This window comes from Talpa europaea (assembly GCF_964194135.1).
Source record: "Talpa europaea genome assembly, chromosome: 15".
In the NCBI taxonomy this organism is placed as follows: Eukaryota; Metazoa; Chordata; class Mammalia; order Eulipotyphla; family Talpidae; genus Talpa; species Talpa europaea.
The window spans coordinates 59,585,235-59,605,215 of record NC_140083.1 but is presented as its reverse complement, the minus strand read 5'-3'; the positions used below and the strand labels follow the sequence as shown (position 1 = coordinate 59,605,215).

The following is a 19,981-nucleotide window of genomic DNA, read 5'->3' as shown; positions in this document are numbered from 1 at the left end:
ATCCGAAAATCAATCAACGTTATGCAACACATCAACAAAAAGAAATATAAAAACCATATGATAATATCAATAGATGCTGAGAAAGCTTTCGACAAAGTGCAACACCCATTCATGATAAAAGCCCTTGAAATTCTTGGGATAAAAGGAACATACCTCAACATCATAAAGGCCATCTATGACAAGCCAACAGCCAGTATCATTCTCAATGGTGAAAAGCTGAAAGCAATTCCATTAAGATCTGGAACAAGACAAGGATGTCCACTCTCACCACTGCTTTTCAATATAATACTGGAAGTTCTAGCCAGAGCAAAAGACAAGAGAAAGACATCCAAGGAATCCAAATAGGAAAAGAAGAAGTCAAACTATCACTATTTGCAGATGATATGATAATATACATAGAGAACCCCAAAAACTCCACAGAAAAACTAATTCAACTCATCAATCAGTTCAGTAAAGTGGTAGGATACAAAATCAACACGCAAAAGTCAGTAGCCTTCCTATACACAAACAATAAACCTGAAGAAGAAGAAATACAAAAAAATCCCTTTTATTATTGAAACAAAAAAAATCAAATATTTGGGAATAAATCTAACAAAAGAGGTAAAGGACCTATACAAAGAAAACTATAAAACACTGTTAAAAGAAATAGAAGAAGACACAAAGAAATGGAAAGACATCCCCTGCTCATGGATTGGAAGAATAAACATTATTAAAATGACCATCCTACCAAAAGCAATATACAGATTCAATGCTATTCCAATCAAAATTTCAATGTCATTCTTCAAAGAAATAGAACAATTATTGATGAAATTCATATGGAATCACAAAAAACCCCGAATAGCCAAAGCTCTCCTGAAACAAAAAGAAGGAAATGGAGGCATCACACTCCCAGACTTCAAACTCTACTACAAAGCCATAATCATCAAAACTGCATGGTATTGGAACAAGAACAGACACACAGACCAATGGAATCGAATAGACAATTCAGAAATAAACCCACAGATTTATGATCAACTAATCTTTGACAAAGGAGCAAAGACTATGCATTGGAGCAAAGAAAGTTTGTTCACTAAATGGTGCTGGGAAAACTGGGTCGCTACATGCAAAAGAATGAAGCTTGACCAATACCTCACACAATACACAAAAATCAACTCAAAGTAGATTAAAGAACTAGACATAAGACCTGAAACCATAAAATACATAGAAGGAAATATAGGCGAAACACTACGTGATTTGCACATCAAAGACATCTTTACAGACACATCACCCAAAGCAGTGATAGTGAAGGCAAATATCAACAGCTGGGACTACATCAAATTAAAGAGCTTCTGTACAGCAAAAGAGAAACCCCACCAACTGGGAAAACATTTTTATACACAACACTAATGATAAAGGACTGATCACAAAAATCTGCAAAGAGCTGATGAGACTCAACAACAACAAAGAAAATAATCCAGTCAAAAAATGGACAGAAGAGCTAAAAAGAAACTTCTCGGAAGAGGAAATGCAAATGGCCAACAGGCATATGAAAAAATGTTCAACATCACTTGTAATCAGGGAAGTGCAAATCAAAACTACCATGAGATACCATCTTACACCAGTGAGAATGGCACATATTAAAAAAACTAGCAACAACAAATGCTGGCGAGGGTGTGGAGAAAAAGGAACTCTTCTGCACTGTTGGTGGGAGTGCAAACTGGTCCAACCTCTATGGAGAGTTGTGTGGAGATTTCTGGACCTGCTGAACATAGAGCTTCCATATGATCCAGCAATTCCACTCCTAAGTATTTACCCAAAGGACACAGAAACCTCAATTCCAAAGAACACCTGCACACCTATGTTTATAGCAGCACTATTTACAATAGCTAAGCTTTGGAAACAGCCCAGATGCCCAAAAATAGATGACTGGATCAAGAAGATGTGGTACATATATACCATGGAATATTACTCAGCATTCAAAAAAGATAAACACATGCAATTTGCAGCAACATGGATGGAGCTGGAAGGGATCATGCTCAGCGAAATAAGCCAGAAAGAAAAAGAAAAATACCAGATGTTCTCACTCATAGCAGGAATCTAGAAAACTTAAATAAGGGACCAGGAAAATGAATAACTGTAAGAAAGTGAAAATCAAAATCAACAAAAAACTATGAACCAGAGACACTTTTTGGGGTTTGGGGACAGGAGGGGAGGGACTGGGGTCAGAATGGGGGGGTTGAAATTGTATGGGGAATATAAAAATAAAATTTATTATTAATTGAAAAAATAAATAAAATTTTATAAAAAAGTGAGCCGATTACAGCTAGTAAAAAATAAGTAAATAAATGGATGTGTGGCAGTAGAGGACTACAAAGGGAACTATATGGAAGTGTTTGCATAATAAAGTAAAGAAAACATACAAAAAGTAAGTCCTTGTTCCATCCCTAACTCTCAATAGAGTATTAGAATTTCTTCATATTTTTAAATAACCCCAACATTTACCAAAAACCTGAACCTTGATTTGTAGCATCCTTGTGTATTCCAAACATCAGAACTGACGCTTCTCCCTCTCCTAGTTCAGGAGCTTTGCTGTGATTACCACATCCTCAACCCTCTCCTGAGTAGCACTTGATGTCTGTTGCATTCCTGAGGCACACAGTGCCACAGAGTAGTCTGAAGAGAAAGTCAATCTGAGTCTTGTCCTTGAGGAAGGATTCTCCAAGCTCTTTTTTGTACAATGCATGCACTACATTAGGATTCCCGCCTGGCCACCATCCTGGGAGAGCAGCAGTGCTCAAACAACCAGATGATAACTTCTTGTTTGAAACCTTCACTAACTCCTAATCTATTATCAATTGTACAATTTGAGAGAATATAAGGGTAATCAGTCACAAGTACATACAGCTGTTAACAAGCCCACCAATTGGAAAATGAAATTGCTGGGTTAACTGCCTAAATCCAGGAATGGACCATATTTTCATGGGCATGATTTCTAGCTCTCTAAAATATGTCTTGGTGACTATTTGTCTTCTAACCTTTCATTTGACCCTTAGGATTGTAAGCAAGGACTGCTTGGGTGGGGGTCTTATGGCGAGTGAAGAGAACACTAGTTCTGTCCTGGTTCAATGAAATTATTAAGTTCGTATCCCCCAATCAGAGGAAAATGAATGATTTTTTTTTTAAAGTGCTGGCAGCAGAAGCACTTTAAGACTGAATGGCTCCCAGCCCAACTTGGAAGTTTCTGTTACTGATTTCAAGTGAGAATTATTGTTAATAGGAATAAAGTTATTATCGGCATGAATCACAGACACAGAAACCTGTTAACTTAATAATGTGGCAAATGTACTATTAATCTTTAGTGAAGCAATATTAATATATTGCCTAATCTAAGAAAAGGCTGCAGTGTCTTGAAAGCTTGAAATCATTTCTGCTTCTGCCTCAAGTTCTGAAATGATCCCCTTTTAAAATTTTAAATACTTTTATTTCATACAAGCCTCTGAGTATTCAGAAGTAATTGCTGTCAATAGAGATTCATTTTCACCTTTCAATAGCCAGTCATGTCAAATGGCAACATCATCGGCCTTAACATCAACATATTTTAAATGTGTCTTGGAAATGAAGGTCAATAATGGCTACTAGATTTAAAATATGAAATCCTGGGATGTTTTATTCTTGGTACTTTGATTGCCTTAGTACTGGTAATTATTTCATGGAGGCAAAAACCTAATTCCAGCCTGCCCCAATAGGAATTTCCTCTGCTTCCCTTGAGAAGTATGTTTTGACCATATGTATTTTTAGAGTTTTTGATATAACATTATCCTCTATAAATTTTTAGAAACTCAAAAGTCTGTATCAGAGATTTTTTTAACCCAGATGCAAGAGAGGTACTGTGGGTAATAATAGCAAGGTGTGGATGTTGATACCAGCCCTGAGTTGGGGTGGCCTTGCTGCCATCTGCCAGTAGGGTGACTGCGAGCAAGTTATAAGTTACTTAATGTCTCTGAATCTCAAATTCAGGATAGCAGCATCATCTATGTAGGCTTGCTTGTGGGGGTTAAATTAGATACTATAAAGTAATCTGTAAGAAACTATGGCACATGCAGATGAACAATAAGTATGTTATTCTTTGGAATAAAATGGACATGTAGATTTAGTGAGATGCTTACTTTTTAGTTTATCCAAATGGATGATAATTCATGTCAGATTAAAAATGTGAATTTTGGCGCGCAGACCTCTCCTGCCGCCCGCTGCTCCCCTCAGCAGTGTGCTTCAGTCCTTCTGCCTGCTCTGCTCCCTGCTCTGACTCTGGTGAATTCTCTCACCCTCCCACCCTTCTGACTGTACCCAGTGCTTGCATAAATAAATAAACAAACAAATAAATAAGTAAATAAATCTTTTAAAAAAATGTGATTTTTTTTTAGAGAAGACTCAAACTTAGTCAAAGACAATATTAGGAGTCACTGATGAAGAAAAAGAATCACTCATTTGTGCTATTGGCACAGAGATTTGAGGCCAGCTATAGACCACTAAGTCATTTTGTACTCATTATTAGTTTCTACATTCTAAGATACTTTAAGATATACATAATCATATAAATGGGGAATATTTATGTATTTTTTTGTACCAGCTACTATTGTAGAATGAAGAGAGAGGTCGAAACTACTAAATTGGTTCTTTCATGCAATATTTGGAGCAAGGGTCAGCAGACATTTCTGTAAGGACTAGATAGTAAATATTTCTTCAAATAGATGGATTCTGTTGCAGCCTTGTGACTCTGCTGTTTTCATGCATAAGCAGATGTAGTATCACAGTGAAAATGGCTGCTGCTTCAAATAAACTTTTTTGTGGACACTGAATTTTGAATTTCATGTAATTCTCATGTGCCACAAAATATTTTTCTTATAGTTTTCTTCAATGATATTAAAAGGTATAAACCTTCTTAGCATATATGTTAAAAGGGGTAGGGGGCTGAATTTGTTCAGTAAAACTGGTTTAATTCCTGATATAGAGGTATATTTTGCTTTTCTTTTCACTGCTAACTGTGTGAATTACCTACCTACTCCATAATCACTTATTTTTTCTGAGCCTTAGTTTCCTCTTACAAAATGACATAGTTGAGTAAGGTAATCTCTAAGTTTCTTTTTAGCTCTCTTGTTCTATAATTTGTGCTGTAACTCACACATTAGCCTTCCAACTTCTAAGTTGGGGTTAAAAAAAAAAGATAGTCTTACTTTCTTCAAAGAATTTGATAACCATTTATACCTATTTACAAGTAAGTTAGTTTTTTACCATTATCACATTAAATTTTTTAAAAAATCACCTATATTTATAAAAAGTACTTGGAACTTAGTGTTTTTCTTCTGATTTCTATACAACATCAGGGCTGATTCACCAAGGAACTAAGAGTGGGTGGGGAGAGAATCACTTTCTCGTTAGTATTTATACTTAAGAGTACAGTGGAGGTGGTACTCAAATGAGTCAGTTTAGCTACTTGCTAGGACCACTTTTTAAAGTTTTGCTGGGGGAAAGCACAACCTTTGGCTATCAGGAAGTTTGGTAATTGCACATGTTGCTCTTATTATTTATGATGATGCTCTCTGGGGTACTGCCTATACCTACTGACAAACATTCAGAGTTCTACAGGGGAAACTAACAACCCATGTTCTCCTTTGGTATGCCTCTGCCTGACCCCACTTAGCTCTTGAAAGTAGAGCCTGTAGGATAACTGCCTTACAAAGTGTATGGAAATTGCCTGTTGGAGTGAAAAGAAATGTTTACTTGTGGTGTTAATACAGATCATCTTAACGTTGTCAGGGAAATATACATTACCCTTCCTTACCTGCAGAATACACATTCTGTAAAGGAGCTGAGAAATGAAGAGGGGGAAAAGGGTGACAAAAAATTTTGTGTCTTCCACATGGAGCTCACTGTAGCTGCCTCCATTTTTTGCTTTGGCGTGGTCCAGCCAGCTTGTCGCATCTCCGCCCAGAGGGCAATATCGCAGACAGCTAGTTTTCAGTGCATTAACAAACACCCCAAAGGTTGTCAGGAAGGAGTAGCCTGAACATAATGGAAGATATTATGTATTAGTAAAGGAGGTGTTCTTCAACATTTTCCAGGCTGCCAATCAAGAAGATGGCAGATGCGAGGATGAAGGGCAGTCAAGTGCCTGAGAAGGTTTCAGAACCCAAGGGCTTGAATTCAAAGGAGCAAGCTTCTGACAAAGGTTCTGGCATCCTGGTGACCAGCCCAAGGTGGTGCCTGACAGCTGATGTGAAAAATGTAAAAGGTAAGATCAATGGCAACATATTAAAAAGGGAAGAAAGGTGATAAAATAAAACACCAAAGTAAAAGATTTCAGAATCTCTCAGAAGTCAGTAACTCTCACTCATTAATGAAGTAACCTGAACTTTCTTTTACAGCTTAACACCAAGAACTGGTACTATTTTTTAATATAAATTGTTATATAAATAATCCTCACTTGTCAGGTAGAGGGTGGTTTCTTATTTTGACATGGAGATGAAGGGAAATTTATTCTCTGCTTTGACTTTATCCTTGAGTTTCAGACATAAGGTTAAACTTTGAACTCCTCAAATGACTTTATACATTTTGATAGTGTCACTAAAAGTTCAGATTGGATTAGTTGGCTTTTGACTTTTCAGTAGTTTCCTCTGGCTTTATATGGCTGTCGCTTGAGCATCAGAAGCATTTTATCTCTTCAGATGTGAGCAGTCACATACTCCTAGTGATTTGCAACCTCATTGTTGCTTCTTTTATGATTGTTCAGATTCCACCTTTTCTTTGACTCCATTAAGGCTTTCTGATGCAATGGCAGATAAGAGACCCCCATCTAGTTAGTGGTTCAGCTGTGCCATCATGATTATCACCACTTTTCATAGTGCCTTCTTTGACCATAAAAGTCCTTCCACGAATTTCTTAGACATCTACCATAGTTGCAGGATCAATGGTATAACATATGTGAAAATATTTGAGTTTCTCCAAAGAATGTTGTTATTGTAACTCAAAGTGTAGTTTCATTGCCATTTACATTATGTTCAGATTTCCTGTAATGTAATTCTAGATGAAATACATTCTAACCAAATTCTTTAAATGCCATAGAACACTGTTTTTTTTTATTTAAATAAGGAACATTTATTAATATTTCTTTTTATAGTTATAGAGTAGTTATATTGATTTGATCTGGTCTTTTCTTTCAGAGTTGTAGGAGACCTATTATGTCAGTCTTTGATTAATTGAGGAAGCTGGGGGCCTGGTAATTGAATATGGAGCCTTTCACCTCTAAGTCACTGAATCAAATCCAGCCCAAATTGGTAATGACCAAGAATGATTACAGCAGTGACTCTTTGGTGGCCTTTGCGAAAAGTGTTTAGGTCAAGTGGAAGTATGTCGGGATAATTGCTGCCAGGAGATGGGCTCATATCTATAGTCACTATTGCCAAACACAGATGAAAGGCCAGGGGCTGGGAAGGCCAAAGGGATACAGCACCTGTGAGTAGCCAAGGCTTGTGTACCCTAGGAAAGAAGTAGTGGGGATATCTCTTTAGTATAGCAGGAAGAATCATTCTATTATGGACTTTCCTATCTATAATTTCAATAGCTTGCTTAAAGTTTAAGATGAGAACTGAGAATGTCTTGATGAACCATCTAGAGACTAAATTTGAGTGAGTCTGGGCTAGACAGAAAGGCTTAACTTCTCGGCTCTGTTGGTCATCAACCTGTTCTCTGTTCAACTCTTCCGAGAACAGTATTGTGTGGCTAATAGGGTTATTACTGCCATTGACCCAACTCTTTGCTTCCAAATAGGCTTTATTATAAAATGATAAATATTCACAGGATGAAAGATTATTTTCAGAGATATTCTTTCCAGTTTTCCCCTTATTTTTAAAATCCATGGACTTCATATGTTTTCAACTCTTTAGTCCATTGTGTGTGTGTGTGTGTGTGTGTGTGTATGACATTCTGCTGAATGGGAGAAAATAGAAGATATTCACACCTCACACAACAACTGGGGTTAATCCAAAGTATGCAAAAAAACTCATTCAATTTAACAACAAAATAAGCAACCTGAATAAAACATGGATAGAAGATCTGAGAGACAAAAAGAATATACAGAAAGCCAGCAGATGTATGGGAAAATATTCATCTTCATTTTTTAATATTTTCAATGAGGGAGATAGAGATGGAAGTCTAAACCACAGTGAGATTTCTCACACCTGTGTGAATGGAATATATTAAAAAATGCTGGAGAGGCTGTGGAGTAAGAAAAACCCTACTAAATTGTTGGTGGGAATGTAAACTGGTATAACCAAGTTGTAAAGTAGTCTGGACTACCTTAAAAAACTGAAAATGGAAATTCTGTTGGCAGGAACATGAAGTGGTGCAACCACTAAGGAAAACAGGATAGAGTTTCCTCAAAAATTTTAAAATAGAACTACCATCTGATCCAGCAATCCCACTTTTGGGTATAAAGCCAAAGGATTTCATTTTCCAAGTCCTTTGGACTTATTTTGCTGGGGCTAATAATTAAGCCTATACCTAAAGAAAATGAAATCCCTACCTTAAAAGAAAAAAAAAGTAAGGAGAGCGGTCAATGTGAATTTGAGTGTTTGTTGGTTATTGAGTCATTTGACTAGAAAATATTTGAGGAAAGAGAGTGAGAAAAGTAGAGACTTGTGATGAATCCTGGGGCTCTGCATAAGTTAGGAGACTTACTCCAAAGAGATGAGAGGGAGTAGCTCTTGTGCTGGATGGGTAGCAAGTCAGAAGGAAGGGATACAGAGAAGTAACACGCCTAAATGGACCAACTGCACTGAGAGGGAGCCATGAAGCTAGTTAGAGAAGACAAGGAGATGAATAATGGTATTGTAACCTGTCTACCCAAGGGGAGTTGCAGTTTTCTTATGGAACCAGAGTAATCACTGATGGGAGATGCTGTTGAAAGCATCTATATCTAAATAGCACCCCACCTCCTTGGATTGACCCATTAGATTTCATAGAAAACTCATGCCTTTTGTACAAATAATTTTGGGTGTCATGTAGCCTTAGCCTTAAAAAAATCTATTGTCATTATAATTCTCAAATAGCTTTTCTGCACCAGAAGCAGAAATGGGAAGTTGAAAAAAAACTGAAATGAAAATGCAATGGAGACTTCAAGCTCCAGCTTAAATGTGCATGGCAAACACACCAGGCGTGCACACTTTAAAATAAAACAGATGAGCTATTTTAAATGTTTTATTGCAAAACTTAAAGATTGTAGGTATTACTACTTAAAAAAAAAACTTTTAGGAAGCAGTTTTTCTATTCTTTGTTCCTTTAAGTCCTTGGCTCTGATGTGCTACTCCTCTGACCTTGATCTAATCATGAATATCTATGCTACTTAATTATAATAAAAAAAGCCTACATTGCACTCTAGATGGTAGATGCACATTTTTTCTTCTTTGGTCACCTGCCAGTTCTCAAAATTATAGCAGTGGGAAGAAATGCAAATGAAGACCGTGCTTGACAGCTAAACATAATGGAATGCATGGTCCACATTTGAAAAGTTACCTTAAAATAAAAGGTAGCATATAAAAAATCATTTCTTTAAGGTCACCTATGGCTTTGAATTATAGCTTTGAGGAATTTCCAATTTAGTCATCAGAGAGGAAAGAGCCAAAATAAGGATTATATACTTTGATAGAGAGAAGACAGAATTTTACTTCCTCATAGTTAGGTGATCTTGGAACTTGGAATAGAAAACAAAACATCTCCAAAATATTCACTCTTCACAGTTTGTGTAAAATAAAACATTGATGGACATTTTCTATTATAATTTTACTTGCAGCTAATAAAAATCTTTCTTGTAAATGTCCAAAGAAGGTTACCCTTATCATATGCTAAATTATGTAACATGTGGACTACAACAGGCTGGCAGCAAAACAGTTGATTATGTAACTCTTCATGTCTTGAAGGATAGTATTTCTTTATTCAGATAAATGTATCTTTTTTAAAGCTTTATAATTTATTTTTATACAAGAACTGGGGTACAGGCCAGAGGTGCAGGGGATGAGAGGATTCACCAGAGACAGAGTGGGGAACAGAACAGGCAGACAGGACCAAAGTACACTGCTGAGGGGGACAGCGGGCAAGACAGGAGAGGTCTGCCCCACCATGTGGGTATCTCCCTGGCCGGCCAGGAATCAAACTGGTGCTGCAGAGTCTGCGGACAACTTCAGAGCTCTGCACTCAACCCACTGCGCCACCGGGGAGGCCCCAGATAAATGTATCTTTAAATAAGAGACTGGGAAGTAAATGAATTGCTATTTAGATAATTTGAATGTTATCTGTATGGGTATATCTATACACATGTCTTTTATATGTATGCACATGTCTTATATATGTATATATTTATATTCACAAAACCTTGAAATTATTTGATAATTACACACTCTAGAAAATGCAAAAATGATCTTTCAATAAAAGTTTGTATTTTACATTTTCCTCTTTTTTGCTATTTGGGTTAGTTGGAGACGCTCTCAGATACTTTTTGCTTAATGAACAGATTCCACAGATTTCCACAGATTTCCAGAGGGTGTGTATTATGTAACTGTGATCTACACACTACAAACTCTGAGAAAGAGTGGTAGGACCCTATGTGGACGCTACTTTATGTGCTTACTGCTCAGTAAATGGCATCCTGAATGAGCTCTAAACTCAGAAATATAAGGCCTGGTTTCTGGATCCAGTTTAGCTTTTTCTGTGAGGTTTTGGGCAAGTTGTTTTGTCTCACTTTTTGCACTCAGCTTAATGGTAACAAACACTGATTGAGCATTTACCTTATTCAAAATATTTGTGAGAACAGGATTTTCTGATTGCATTCACAAATAGATCATTTCAGTATACTATGGTAGAGGAAACGCTAAAGCTATGCTAGGGAACAGAGATAAAACATATGTCTACTGAAGGATGCACAGTGCCCTTCCTAACTTCCTCCCAGGTATGTGGTTAAAATGAGTTACATCAGTGGATCTTAATTTTTAAAATTACAATTCATTATATTGTTATTAGTGGTGGTTGTTTAGATAAGTAGAGACAGTATATTAGAAATTAAGGTCAGGGTTAACAAACAAGATAGAAAGATAATAGACTGACCAAGGGAGCAGAAAGAAACTCCAGAAATGCAAATGGCAAGATACAATGAAGGTGACATCGCAAACTAGTGGGAACAGTATAGACTTTAATAAATGAGGTTGAATAACTTTATAGTCCTATGGAAAAAAGTAAAATTGAGTTCACTCTTAAAACCTACCCTAATAAAATTTCCAAATGTGTCAGAGATGTAAAGCTTTAAAAAAAAATGTGAGTTTCAAAAGAAGCATATGTGAATTCCTTTATAATCTGGGAATAAGAAAACTTTCCCTCCAGGATCCAATCTAGGAACAATAAGAGAGATTAATAAGTTTTCTGATAAAAATAACCCTCCCCCCAAAAGAAAAACCTAAAAAATCACATGCATGACAAATAATGCAAGAAACAAAGTTAAAAAATATATGACAGTTGGAGAAAAATATTTACAAATTTTATCATAGACAAAGGGTTAATAACCCAAATATATATAAAGATCTTTCAAACATGGAAAGAAAATGTTCTCAACTCTCTAGAAAAAATAGACTAGATAAATGAACGGGTAGGTTACTGAAAATAATACAGATTGCTCTCTAGCAATGAAAAGATGTTCAAGTTTTCTGATAATAACAGAAAAGTTGATTAAAACTTCAGTGGGGTACTGTTTCCCACACCCAAATTAGCAAACAGCTCAAATGTTTGAAATCATGTCAAATCACGTTTCATTCTGAAACATTTTTGCTAGGAACACAACATGTACCCACTATAGAAGGGAATTTGGCAATGTACAGCAAAATTATCTATAGATTTACCTTTGAATTAGCAACTCTGCTTTTAGGAATCCAGGAGTATTCCTAATGCTAAAGATATTCCAGGAGAAAAGAATGCAAAGAGGTATGCACCAACCTATTCTTTAGAACCTATTTGTCAAAGCAAAAGTAAAGAAAATACCCGTATGTCCATCAATATGAAACCAGTGAAATACACAGTTGTTCATCACACAATGGAGTACTATATAGCTATAAAAAAGAAGGGAATTATTTCTAATACAATTATGTAGCAATTCCCCAGTTATATAATGTGAAGAAAGCAAGTGAAATAAATGAGACTAATATATTACTATATATATAAGAGGAGGAAATTCATAAATGCATAAACACATATATATGTATAAATTTTTAATATATTCCTTTATTAAAAATGGAAAGATTGGGCTGCCCTGGTGGCACAGGTGGTTGAGCGCAGGCCTGTGAAGCTGTCTGCAGCCTTCGCAGAACGAGTTCAATCCCAGGCAGGCCAGGATGCTACCCACATGGTGTAGCAGACCTCTCTTGCCTCACCTGCTGCTCCCCTCAGCAGTGTATTTCAGTCAGTCTGCCTGTTCTGCTCCCCACTCTGTCTCTGATGAATCCTCTCACCCCCACACACCTCTGGTCTGTACCCCAGTTCTTATGTGCAAAAATAAATAAATCTTTTAAAAAACAATAATTTTAGTGTTCATCCCCAGAGATTATATAAGAAGAAACTGCAAAAAGAATATTGACACTGTTTTCAACAATCCAGTTGCTGAGTTAGTCTCATACAACAGAGTGTGTTTTTTGGGATAAAGCAAATGTGCAAAAAAAAAGTCACTGTCATTAAGAGTGCGGAGAAGCAGAAAAATATTGGAGATTTGATAAGGTTAGGTAAAAATCCTATAGGACTGGATTTGACTGGGGTATAGTATGTCCATAATGTAAGTCACCTTAGAAAGAAAGAACATTTTCTAGCTTTGTGTACTGAAAAGACCTAGAAAACTGTAATAGACTTAGTAATTAATAAACCATTGCCAGTATTGTAGTCTAAGAATTATAGTTCTTTGGAGAAAAGTTCAAGGAAGGAAATTACAGACTCTCTTGTTATACCAGAAAGCAAGGAAGCAGGGACAACAGCATCTTGTCTGATGGACTTAGGAGCCAACATGAAGAGGACCTCACTGCCCAAATGTAGAATAATTTGAGCATTAGTAATTGTAGTGGACTGAAGTTCATCGAAAATTTCCGTGAATTACTAGTAATATTTTTTTTAAGCCAATGAAGTTTTGGAAGAAGTTGAAGTTCAACTCATTAATTTGAAACTCTAAAAATAGAGGAAACAAATTAGACATTTATCTTCTTTTTCTTACATGAGCTGTACCTCTGTGTAATTTAATTCTTGATGAGGAGTTAGTTCTCTCTATAGAATTATTTCAGCTAAAAAAAGAGGAGGAAATATAGAATTTCACCACCTTGCAACCTTCAGTGAAGTAGTGGATTTAAGACAGAAATGATCAGTGGCTGCTGACAAAAACAGAGATAATCAGACATTCTGCCTGTTGATTAACATATTTAAGACCATCTGTGAAGGAATTTTGCCCCCCAAAATCTAAATCTGGTCAAGCATCTAGGTTTATCAGGTAATTTATAGGAAATTCAGAGGAGAAAAACTCAGTGGATGATATCATTGGATTTAATTAGCAAAACAAGATTATAGGAAATGACCTATGAAAATACAGGTTTCTTAAAAAAAATTGAACACAGAGAGGAAGGGGGCATTTATATGGTATAGAACATATCTTCCATTTTGAATATATGGGTCTTATTTGGGTTTGATTTGAACAAAATGTAAAACAAAACAAAATTAACACATTTATGAAACGGAAGCAATTAGAGAGATTTTAACAGTGAGACGCTTTTTGTGTGTTTGTGTGTTTTGCGTGTGTATGTGTATGTGATAATCACAATGTGATTATGTTTTTGAAAAAGTAACTTTCATAGAAACACACATACATTGAAAAGCTATAATGTTTAGTTTTTACTTCAAAATTACCAGCTGGGTTGGGGAAAAGTGAGTGGACAAATAATGATAATTGCTGAAGCTTAGAGCTGGGTAGGTAGAATTTATATGTATTTTTTCCCTTCTTTTGCAGATGTTTAAAGTATTTCATTATTAAGACTTATTTTTAACAAGGTGAAAATAAAAGAAGATAAGAGATTATTTGTATTCTTGTAGACTCTACTGATATCAAGTGTAATAGCTGGCAGAATTTACAAATTCTGTGAGTTTGAAAGAAAAGTAACAGGGAATTAAGTATGAAGATAAGTGTAAAGTGAGATTTACTTACATTTTTCTGGTTGATAGATCAGATCGTAGTGCATCATATGAAGAATTATCAGAGCCATAAATGTTGAAAGAAATGGAATAAGTAAAACCAGGACCCAGGCCCCTGCGTGTTGGGTATAAGATATTCCCAGAAAAATAACTGCTGCCTTTAGGTTCTTGAGCCAATAAAACCTAGGGTATACAGACAGACAAAAATAAAAACATCACCAAGTGACTTCAGATAACCATGGCTAATCTGCGTGCTTTCCTATTAATTTAAGCTATAAAATGGTGGCATGGTAGCTGAATTAGATTTTACAAATATTAAATCTGATTAGATTTTTTTTAAGATTTATTTTTTTATTTTATTTATGCATACAAGAACTGGGATATAAGCCAGAGGTCAGGGGGATGGTGAAAGAATTCACCAGAGACAGAGTTGGGTGCAGAACAGTTGGATTGACTGAAACACACTGCTGAGGAGAGCAGCGGGTGAGACAGAAGTCTGCTACGCCATGTGGGTCAGCTCCCAGGTCAGGGATCGAACTCATGCTTCGGTAGCTGGCGACAGCGTCATAGTGCTGAGACTCAACCCTTGTGCCACCAGGGAGGCACTAATTAGATTTCTTAATGGATATACACATCAACTGTATCTTATCCATTTCATTGTCTTTGTTTCATTTCTGTTTAGTATAGATAATAGAAAGAATGTGGTCTTTTTTATGTAAAGCAGAAGTTGGAAAACTTTTTCTGTAAAAGGCCTATTAATAAATGCTTTAAGCTTTGCAGGTGGCCACATCTCTATAGCTATTGGCCAGCTCTGCTTTGTGGTGCAATGGAAGCAATCGTGAAGACGTACTGAATACATCTAATCAACCTAAGAAAGATTACACTATTCAAAAGTGAAATCTTTCTATTTATTCAGAGTACAGGAAAACTCAGGAATACCCAGGCTGTATCCAGACCTTGCCTTAAACCCAAGAAATGTTTTCATCTGTAGAAAATCTTCAGTTTCTCTTCCAAACCATTAGTATTACAAATACACATGCCCCAATAATCTGGTTTGCAAGTTCTGGGAAATAATCTCTAACTCTCACCCTTTTATTGAGTCTAAATTAAATACAATGAAATTTACCCACTCAAGTCTATAATTTTATGAGTTTGGGTAAATAGCTAAGTTGTGTAAAAACTAATAGGTCTGAGTTTTTGAACAGTTAACATTATCACTAAAAATTTAAGAGTTTAATGGATTAGATCAGGCCCTCTCACGCTAAAATTATGACCTGCCCTTTGATTAACTTCTCACTTATAGATTGTCAAGCTTCCTGATGGCAACACCTTATTCCTTATCTCTACTTCTTTGTCTCCATGGGATCAGGCACAGTTCTACATTCCCGATAAATGGATAATAAATAACTAATTGATGAACAACATGGCATCTCATGAAAAATCAATCAAACAAACAGCAGCATGGAAAATAAAATTCTTAATTATGACCTCGATTATGATCAAATGTCAAACATGGCAATGCTCAGCAAACTTATTTACTGTAATCCACTAATAGCAATTTGTTTATCACAGTGTAGGTAAGATTGAAAGTTAGAATTTTCTAGAACAGTTCAATAGAGTCCCTAGGCTCAGCTTCAGGTCATCCTTTCATGCTGTTGCAAGCTCACATTTGAGGTGTGACTGTAGCAACACAGAGACATTGGAATAGAAAGCAATGTTATAATTCTTTCCATCTTTAGGAAACCAGTTTTTTTTTTTTTTTCAAATGTTAAGTACTACTCAGAAAATCTTTAGACTGAATTTCTCTAAAAAGGGTCAAGGAAAATTACAATTATTCTAAGACTTAAATCTTGTGAAAAGTAGTTGGGTACCAAAGAATTATATACTGAATATGTATAGGAAGAGATTTCACATAAAGTGCTAAATGTATTTTAAAAAGTACCCCCCAATCTATTTGATTGTGTAATTTTCTGAAAGAATTGCCTAGTGGTACAGGCATGTTTTATATATGTCTTTGTTGATCCATGGACAGGACAAACCATAGATAATTAAGGGTGAAATTGTATATGTATCAACTATAAAAATATAAATCCACAGCCTTCAAACTCACCATTAAGACTCCTTTCATCTCATAGCTCACTAGCAAATTGAATATATAAAACACCTTTCACACAGAAAGTCAGAGAGCAAAGCACTAAAGCAAAACAAATACCAGTGATTAAGGAAAATTGAAAGCAGCAGTAAAAATATGTTTCTTTAGTCTACTTTTAAATACAGACTGGGAACTGCAAATAACTGGGAGTACAGATAAGTGGTATTTTTTTTTTTTTGTTCACATTATTCCATGGTATTGAATACAAATAAGGTGGGGGGGAACCTTGTCACTACAAACTGAACAATCCTTTTGAGATTATTTATCTTAAACATTCACCTTAGTTTATTTAATAATAAATTAAAATTTACTCAAATATTTTGTCATTCCTTAGACTGACCAATTTTAACATGCTTTCAAATTAAGTGATTTAGGAGAGGTGGTTCAAAATGGTCTTCCTAACCTAAAGAGATATCCAAGAGAGGAGTCACACTTTCAGATCTTCATAGCATTGGTGTGCAATTTAAAGAGTTCAGATAGAATATTTTACTATGCATTGAACAACACTGGGATAATTTACCAGGGGATTTGTGACCCTTCAATGGGACACAACTGAATTGTTTGGAAGAGTCAATGAAACACTGGAACATTGATTTTTGTGGTATGTGGCTACTGGGTTATTTCAACATAACCCTAAACCCATTGAAATATTTAAAAGAATACTCCAACAATCACAAATTGGGGGAAAGAAGGAGAAAATGGAAAATTAACAATTTTTATTTTTATCTCTATTTATTTATTAAAGATTTATTTATTTATTTATTTATACAAGCACTGGGTACAGTCAGAAGCGCGGGAGGATGAGAGAATTCACCAGTGCCAAAGCGGGGAATAGAACAGGCAGATGGACCAAAATACACTGCTGAGGGGAGCAGCAGGCGCAGCAGGAGAGGTCTGCGCGCCATGTGGGACCCTCGCCTGGCGGCCAAGGATGGAACCTGTGCTGCAGAGACTGTGGGCAGCTTCGCAACCCAGCGCTCAACCGCTGTGCCACCAGGGGAGGTCCATTATCTCTAGTTTATTTTTCAACATTGGTGTTAAAGAAAGGGCAGTTTAATAAAGGAAGATTATGATTTTGGTGAATAGATGGCAAGATTAAACTAAAGTCTATATTTTTAATGAAAAAAAAAAACTGAAGGGGATGCTTCTCTTTTTCTTGCTCTCCCTGGCTTACCATTTTTTAACTTGTTTTCATTGCCTTTCTTTACTTCCCTTTCTTTTCCTAACATCCCCATTTTAGCACTTGTTTTATTGTATTGTTTTCTCATTTCCTGAGTTTATGGCCTTTAAGACACCACAGTTTATTGATTAAGTAAGTCTCCACTCATGCATCTACCAAACATAAAGGACCAAGGAAAAAGAAAATTATCATATGGTATCACTTATAGGAGGAATATAGGGATGCTGAACAAAGTGTCCAAAAAAAAAAAAAGAGAGAGACAAAACTTGCAGGTAAACCATAGATCTGAGGCAGATAGTAGGGGAGGAGAGAGAGGGTCAAAACAGGAGAGGGAATTCCTGCTATGAGTGAGACCATCCAGTATTTTTCTTTTTCTTTCTGACTTATTCCCCTTCTAGCTCCATCCATGTTGCTGCAAAGTGCATGTGTTTATCTTTTTTTGATTGCTGAGTAATATTCCATTGTGTATATGTACCACATCTTCTTCTTTTTTTTTTTTTAATAGAGGCATGTTTTATTTATTTATTTGTTTGTTTGTTTGTTTGTTTTGTTTATACATGCACTGGGTACAGTCAGAAGCACGGGAGGGTGAGAGAATTCACCAGAGCCAGAGCGGGGAGCAGAGCAGACAGAAGGACCGAAGTACACTGCTGAGGGGAGCAGCGGGTGGCAGGAGAGGTCTGCGCTCCATGTGGGACCCTCCTCTGGTAGCCGGGGAGCAGCTGGGGATTGAACCGGCGCTGCAGAGGCCGCGGGAGCTTCGCAACCCAGCGCTTAACCGCTGCGCCACCGGGGAGGCCCTGTACCACTTCTTCTTGATCCAGTCATCTCTTTTTGGGCATTTGGGTTGTTTCCATAGCTTAGCTATTGTAAACAGTGCTGCTATAAACGTAGGGGTGCAGGAAAAAGACTAATTAGTACAAAGTAAAAATCAAAATCAACAAGCAACTATAAGCCAGAGACACTCTACAGGGGTGGGGGCGGGAAGACAATTGTATGGGGAATATAACCAAAATGAAAATGCATACATTGTGCAAAAATGAAAAATGATGTAAGAATTATATAAAATAAAATATTAAAAAAATAAAACCACAAGTCTGCATTAAAAAAACACACAAACAAACAAAAAACAGGAGAGGGAAGAGCACAAGGGATTATGGTGATGGGTCATAGGTGCTGTGGTGGTGGGAGAACTGTGAGGACTACACCTGAGGGGAGAAATCAAATACTATATAAAAATGAACAATGATGTAAGAAAATTTAAAAGTTAAAAAAAAAGGAAAAAAATGACCAATCAGGGCTTAAGAAAAAGCAAAGGGAGCACAAATAACAAGAAGTGTAAATAATTTGTTTTTCCTTTTATTCCCTCAATATTCTTCATTTTATATGATTGTAGGTGTTTGGAGACAAATTCTGAATCTATTTCCTGAAAGCTTAAAGTTTTAGTAAAGGCAAAGAAGGAGGTATCCATAGTTATTAGGATCAGCAGGGAAAATGTAGTAAGCCCATCTAAAGTCCAGGCAAATAGATTGGGGGAACACGTCTACTGATTTCTTTTACTCAAAGTTATGTACAGACTTTTCATCAATATGCAACTCAGGGCATACGTTGAGTATTAATTAGTATTAACAAGTTTATGAACTACTTTAATTTTGTGGGCTGAAATGTACCTTATAAATTATGATTTTATTATTGCAAAATGTGTATAGACTCTTAATTTTCTTCTCAAGGATTAGGTAGAGGGCCTCCCCAGTGGTGTAGTGGCTTAAGTGCAGTGCTACATAGCTGTCCGCAGCCTCTGCAATGTGGGTTCAATTCCTGGCCAGCCAGGGAGAAACCCACATGGCGCAGCAGACCCCTCCTGTTTCACCCGCTGCTCCCCTCAGCAGTGTCTTCAGTCTGTCTGCCTGTTCTGCTCCCCTCTCTGTCTCTAGTGAATTCTCTCGCCCTCCTGAGCCTCTGGCCTGTACCCCAGTTCTTGCATAAATAAATTAATTAATCTTAAAAAAAAGTATTAGTAGAATTTCTTGATTAGGTAGATTTGTACATGTGACAAAAAATTGTTATATAAGTCGTAAGAAACTTCCAAAGCAGCCTGGCACACAGTGGGTGTGCTCCATCAATGTTTTGATTCTTTGCAACATTATCTCAGATAACATCTAGAATACCTTTTCCTTATGTCTCTGGAATTGTTTGCAGAATTCTGAAGCTCTTGCTAAAATTACACATTCTCCAGCTATTATCCCAGAAATTTGTGATCTAGGAAGTTGTGGGTGGAGCCTGGGAAATATTTTTTTCAAAAACTCTCAAGTGGCACCATCTGATATTTGTTTTTCTCCTTCTGACTAATTTCATTTAGCATTATCCCTTCCAGTTCCATCAGTGTTGCTGCGAATGGCAAGAGGTTTTTTTTTGAT

General features: G+C 36.4%; 1 protein-coding gene across 1 annotated transcript in view; it reads right to left on the bottom strand.

Moving 5' to 3' along the window:
• SLC15A5 (solute carrier family 15 member 5) overlaps positions 1-19,981 on the bottom strand; it is a gene marked incomplete at both ends in the record, with an annotated part of 78,953 nt that overhangs the window by 49,815 nt on the left and 9,157 nt on the right. The window contains 2 exons of the mRNA XM_084255921.1: positions 5,819-6,039; positions 14,246-14,415. Coding sequence (XP_084112047.1) covers positions 5,819-6,039; positions 14,246-14,415 — 391 coding nt within the window. The remainder of the gene's footprint in view (positions 1-5,818; positions 6,040-14,245; positions 14,416-19,981) is intronic.